Source organism: Silene latifolia, chromosome Y (assembly GCF_048544455.1).
Source record: "Silene latifolia isolate original U9 population chromosome Y, ASM4854445v1, whole genome shotgun sequence".
In the NCBI taxonomy this organism is placed as follows: Eukaryota; Viridiplantae; Streptophyta; class Magnoliopsida; order Caryophyllales; family Caryophyllaceae; genus Silene; species Silene latifolia.
Window position 1 is genome coordinate 426,213,984 of NC_133538.1, and position 6,362 is coordinate 426,220,345.

The 6,362-nt window shown below is 38.2% G+C and overlaps 1 protein-coding gene across 1 annotated transcript; it reads right to left on the bottom strand.

The window, feature by feature from the left end:
* Positions 1 to 3,160: 3,160 nt before the first annotated feature.
* Positions 3,161 to 5,781, bottom strand: LOC141632503 (uncharacterized). Its single transcript, XM_074445050.1, has 4 exons — positions 5,180 to 5,781; positions 3,975 to 4,916; positions 3,656 to 3,794; positions 3,161 to 3,433 (listed from the first exon to the last, which is right to left on the bottom strand). The coding sequence occupies exons 1-4, from the start codon at positions 5,779 to 5,781 to the stop codon at positions 3,161 to 3,163; spliced, it is 1,956 nt and encodes a 651-aa protein (XP_074301151.1).
* Positions 5,782 to 6,362: the final 581 nt, after the last annotated feature.

Sequence of the window (6,362 nt, forward strand, 5' to 3'; positions counted from 1 at the left end):
TGTTTTGGCATAGGATGAGAAGGTACCCTCACTCCAAACCCCGGCCCTTCCAGTTTTGAACCGTTTACCTTGAGAGATATTGAAGAGTGGGGTAAATTTAAAATGAATGTTATTTATTTTCTTAGGAGTCATTGTTGCCTTGGATATGTATTGTTTTCGTTGATGACCGAGGTTACGGGACGTAACCTTGATTTTAATGAGAGTGGGATGGATGAAATAAGGATTTGATGTTGAATTGTTTTTATCATGAGCATGAAAGTAATTGTCGAATTGGTATTGATTATTTGATTGGATGATTATAGTAGTATCATGTCTAGCGATATGCGGTTATATGAATCCCGAAACCATGCTATTTACAATATTATGAAATGATTAAACTGATGATATGAATGCTTTAGAGTAAATACTAGTTGTGTGTGAGAGTTTGATGACCAAGATGGGTTGATACAAGTATAGGAGGGTGTTAATGAGGGCTTTTGACCTAGTTAAAAGGAATGTGGAAGTTGAACCTTAGTTGTCAGATTTTACCCCTATTTGATTTAGTTGCCGTATAATCCCTGTTTATCGTATAAGGTTGAAATTTTTATGAGTGATAACCCAGTGAGTTATCTTTCCAATGTCATTGGTCTCATATTTAAAAGTTTTATGGTTTGGGAGAAATAAATGTTTTAGTGGACAGTGGTCGGAATATTTCTGTACAGTTAAGTTTTTAACAAACGATTTTGTAAAATTTTTCATTTAATTTGTACTTAAGATTTTTGCCTAATTCCAACTTCACTCTTTAACCAATTAAAATATATTTTTAAATTGATAAGCCACGTTGCAAGGTAAATATTTGACAATTAATAGTGATTTTTACAAGATGACCCAACTTTTGGCAAATTGCAGATCAAGTTTTTGTTGGGCCCACTGAATTGTAAAAATCTTTATAAAATGATTGAACAAGATTTCAGTTTGATTCTTTTTCTCATGTTTTAAAAACTCTTTATATTCTCTGGAAAGTATAAAAACTCAACGTAGAATGTAACAGTTACTTAATGGCGATTTTTGAAAGTTACAGCTTGACGTTGATTTCCGAAAACGCGAGTTTTACCAAAAGGTTAATATAAATATTTTATCAATTCTTAACCTATGATAGTTGGGACGTATAAGTATTTATAGGAGGACCTAATAATGGGTAATAAAGGATAAAATTGAGCACACCTTATTTTTGTAAGTATAGAATATTTAATATGTTAAGCCATCTTTACTCGGGTAGGAACTTATGTTGTCTTGTTTTACTTTTATAGAACCAAGCCTCCAAAGAGATCTACACCTACACCCTCTACCATGTCCCAAGAGGATATTGACCGTTTGATATCTATGAATGAGGCTTTGACTGCAGCACTGAAGGCTAAGGGGTCGGTTCAGGATCCAGCAAAGATGAGCGCTAGTATCGCAAGGCACAACCCGATGAAATATGACGGATTAGGTGAACCATCTTTACTTGGAGAATGGCATAGGGAGTTTGACAACCTTTTTGAGTTGTTGGGATGTCCTGCGGAGTTGCAGGTAGATCAAGCTGCTTACTATTTGAGAGGAAAAGCTGGTTTGTGGTGGAATCATAGTAAGGAGGTCATAAGGGAAGCTTGGAGGGAGAGTGACGAATCTTTTATCACTTGGAAAGGTTTTAAGGAGACTATGAGAGCTGTATTTGTACCAGAACATATTAGGAGTAAGATGAGAGCTGAATTTGATTCTTTCAAGATGACTGAGGAGATGACAGTAGAGACTTATTATAACAGGTTTATGGAATTGTCAGAATATGTGTCTGATTTGAATTTCAGTGAGGAGATGCTAGCATTAAGGTTTGAGAATGGGCTAACAAGTAACTATTAAGAAGAGGCTTGCAGCTGGTCCGCCAAGTACCATAGATGATGTTTATCAGCGAGCTGGGCACGCAGAAAGGATTGCAGATATGTTAAGGGAAGAGAGGAGGGAGAAGGAAGAGAAGAAGGGAATGAGTGAGAAGAGAAAGGTTGAGTCTTCTAGTGAGAAGGTTGAGAGTAAGAAAAAAAATTCTAACCAATATCACTCTTACTTTGCTAATAGTGCACCGATAGGAGGAGTGAGCCATGGGAGTTATGGTTGGTCGGTGGCTAGTAAAGATTTTGTGGGTAGTTGTTTCAGGTGTGGTAAGTTAGGACACAAGATCATAGATTGTAGGGTATATTGGGGCAAGCCAGGAGGTGGCAATGGAAATGAAGGTTATGGGAATGGAAACTAAAATAACTACCAAACTCCAATACAGAGTATAGGCGGCAATAGAAATGCAGGGCAATGGAGTACCCATAGGAGCTAAAACAATAGGCAAGGCAATGGAGGTGATCAGAGTAAGGGTGGGAAGACATTTGGAGCAGCTAGTACAGTACAAGGGAATGGGGAGAAGGGTAACTAGTATTTATTTGAGAGCATTAGACTCTTGTCATTTACATAAGTATTAAGTTGTTAGTAGTCTTAATAAAGTAATAGTAGTTCCAAAACTTCGGGACGAAGATTATTTTTAGGGAGGTAGAATGTGACACCTCGTGATTTAAATTTATTTTGTGATACATTTTCATGTTGTATGTTTATTTTGGGATATATTTTGATAAGTATAATATGGTTTGATAATGATTAAATAAGTTAATTGTGGTGCAATAATAATGAGTTGAAATGGCATTTAGATATATTGATGGTTTCATGAGCCTTTTGTAGCATTTTTGGGTGAACTTCGGGACAAAGTTCATTTTAAGGAGGGAAGACTGTAGTATCCCATTATTTAGTAAATGTGATATTTATAATTTATGTACTTTTAAATAATTAATTACAGCAATTATAACTAATAAATCAAAATAAGACGAGAAGTATAGCAAAATAATAAACGAGTCGGGAAAGGAGATGGGTCGAGTAAATTGGAAGTGTAAATGGGCGAAGCTTGTGTAGTAGTTGTATAGCCCATGGAGAATAATATTGATAATAATAGTAATCGTATTTCATATAATAATAATAATAAATGGTAATTATGTTTTTTTTTTTGGTGAAATGTGAAAATTATATTAATAATTAAGATAATGTCATACAATCACCAATATACTCAAACCAAATTACCCCTACTATGAACTACTAATGAGAGAACAAATTACATCCAAGGGGTCCAACTCATACATTGGTACTTAGAGGTCCACTTACATTGCTGAGCTCTACTTTGAACAAATTGTTGCACAGTTTTAACTACACTTGCAGGAGACGGGAGGTAACATTCAACCCTGCAAACATTACGAACCCGCCACAACTGATACACCAAGGCCAACACCGCAGCACAAACAATCCTCTTTTTCATAAGAGATCTGTATCTCCATGAACTACACCACTCAAGAATCCCATTGCCAGGTAAATCCACATCCAACCAGGCCTTAAGAATAGTCCAAAGAATGATTGCTTTGAAACAAAGATTGGTACGAAGAAATGGGATCGATCTTGACATGGTTCATGCACATATCACAAGTAGCATCCTGAATAACTCCAAAGCGTACTAGTCTATCCTTAGTAAGTAATCTTCCTTGGATAGCTAGCCAACCTATAAACGAATGCTTAGGTATATTGAAACAATTCCAAACGATAGGGTGCCAAGGACCTTGACACGAACACCTTGAAGCCAATCTGTAACCCTCGGAGATGGTGTATCTCCCCGCATTAGTCCCCCGAGACCATTACGGTAAGCAGGTTTAAGTTGCTCCTTGACCGACAAAGCTTCCTCCAAGTCCAGTAGAGAGCTAACTGTTGGAACATAATCCACCACTTTGTTGGTCTTTGATATACATGTGATTCACCCACCTTATCCATAAGTGATTCGCCTTTAAGGCAAGCCACCATACGTACTTGCCAAGCATAGCCACATTCCACAGTTTACTGATTAACAATACCAAGCCCACCAGATTTTTCCCCGTACAAACCTTAGACCAAGCAACGTGCGTTTTTGAAACTCCTCAGAACCACTCCACAAATAATTCCTACAAATCAACTCTATTCTATCCATCACAGTAACTGGAATGAGAAAAATTCGAGCCCAAAAACTGTGCAATTGTGATAGAACAGCCTGAACAAGGACAAGACGACCTGCATAACTGAGCTTTCTAGCTCCCCAACCTCGAATTCTCATTACCACCCTCTCCACAAGTCTAGAGCAATCCCCAATAGCCATTCTTTTATAAGAAATAGGAATACCCAGATACCTGAATGGGAAATTCCCTTCTCTGAAACCTGAGACCCTCATCACATAATGCCTATCCTCATTGCACATACCATTAAAGTAGATGTCAGATTTCTCTCTATTCATAACCAGTCCAGAGGCTTTAGAGAAAGTAGCAAAATCTCTCAGAATGGCACAAATAGACTGTCTATCTCCCCTGCAAAACATAAGAAGGTCGTCCGCAAAACACAAGTGAGTTAGCCTGAGTGCTCTACACATTGGATGGTAATTGAACTCCAAATTACTTGTCACAAAATTTAAAATTCTACTAAGGTACTCCATGCTAAGGGTAAAAAGAAGAGGAGACATAGGATCTCCTTGTCTGATCCCTCTTTTCCCCTGAAAGTATCCAAAAGTAGAACCATTTAAAGCCAAAGTAAACCAGGGAGTAGTTATGCACTCCATAACCCATTGAATCATTTTCTGAGGGAACTCCAGGGCAACCAACATCTGCCTAATAAAGTCCCATTCAACTGAGTCGTATGCCTTCTTGAGGTCCACCTTCATTAAACACCTAGGAGAGCAAGCTTTCCTTTTGTATAACCTCACTAAGTCATGACATATCAGGATGTTATCAACAATGTCTCTCCCTTTTAAAAATGCACTTTGATTCTCACTAATAATATCAGGAAGCACAATAGCTAATCTGGCACAAATCACTTTAGATATAATCTTATAGACCACATTGCAACAAGCAATTGGCCTAAAATCGCCATCGAACAGTCCTGTCCTTCTTAGGAATTAAAGTCGAGTGGTCGAGTTGACTTGTTTGAGCATTCGTCCCAGCAGAAGAAAGACTTCTTTCACAAAGACAACATAAATAAATCGACCACCAGAATCTCAAAGGAATCTTTAAAAACGTGAGGTATACCCATCCGGTCCAGGAGCTTTATCGGCAGTATAGAGAACAGTGCCTCTTTGATCTCGATGATCGACACATCAACAATCAACCTCATTTTATGCTCATTAGTTAGCACCTTCCCTCTCTGAACAATACCAATATGCACCTTATCCACCTTGGTTTGAGTCCCTAGGATATGCTTATAATAATTTATGAATGCTGCTTCAATATCGATCGAGGTAGTATGCTTCTGACCATCCATGTCATAAATACCCAGGATCCTATTCTGCATCCTACGAGCTTTAATGACACTATGGAAGTAATGAGAATTATCATCACCATCCCTCATCCAGTGTGCTTTTGCTTTTTGTGCAAGGAAACTTCTCAAAGCTTGCCCACGATCCTTATAAAGTAGATCAGCATTCTTAACTGCCTGCTGCAGACCAACATTAGTAGGGTCATCCTGCAACTGCATCTGAACACTATGGAGATGTTTCAAAGCAACCTGAGCAGTGGTCTCTATGTTGGCAAAACCAGTTCTGTTAAGCTCTTTCAAAGGATGTTTCAGTAGCTTAAGTTTCTTTACTAGCTGAAACATCTTATACCCATACAACTGAACACTCCATCTAGCTTGAACAATATTATGGAAGGTAGGATCCTTCCCCCACATGTTAAAGTACTTAAATGATCTATTCTGGTTCCCGACTTGAAGTGAGCTGCAAAGTGCACGGCAATGATCAAATACACCCTCGGGATGATAAATTGTAATGGTATCCGAAACTCAAGTAACCACCGTGTCATTGACAAGAGTTCTGTCAATTCTACTGAATTTTAAATCCCCAATCTCATGCTTGTTTGTCCATGTGAAAAAAGCACCTTGAGCAGGAATATCACATAACCCACAATAATCAACACATTCCTGGAAATCCCTCACCTCAGCATCTGTAACCTCTGATCCAATTCTCTCATTCATAGCTAGCACATTGTTAAAGTCACCCATAACAACCCATGGACCTTTAACAGCATTCTTCATACTCTTAAGAGACTGCCATAAACCAACACGTTCAGCCAACCTATTAAATCCATACACCATTGATAACCACCAAGCCTTCCCAGTTGGTAGGAAGGTAACTCTAGTATGCACCACCTGAGCCTCACTTCTCAAGACTTCCACATCATAATTACTTGCATCCCAAATAATCCAGATCCTGCCTCCATCACACTACAAGAAAAAGGCCTATTTGCAACGGA

Excerpts from the sequence above, each read along its gene's own strand:
- LOC141632503 (XM_074445050.1), bottom strand. The coding sequence starts at position 5,781 with ATGTGGGGGAAGGATCCTACCTTCCATAATATTGTTCAAGCTAGATGG. Across the intron at positions 4,917-5,179 it reads ATCGAGATCAAAGAGGCACT|ATTAGCTATTGTGCTTCCTG; the intron begins GTTCTCTATACT and ends GATTTGTGCCAG. Across the intron at positions 3,434-3,655 it reads TTCAAGGTGTTCGTGTCAAG|GCCTGGTTGGATGTGGATTT; the intron begins GTCCTTGGCACC and ends ACTATTCTTAAG.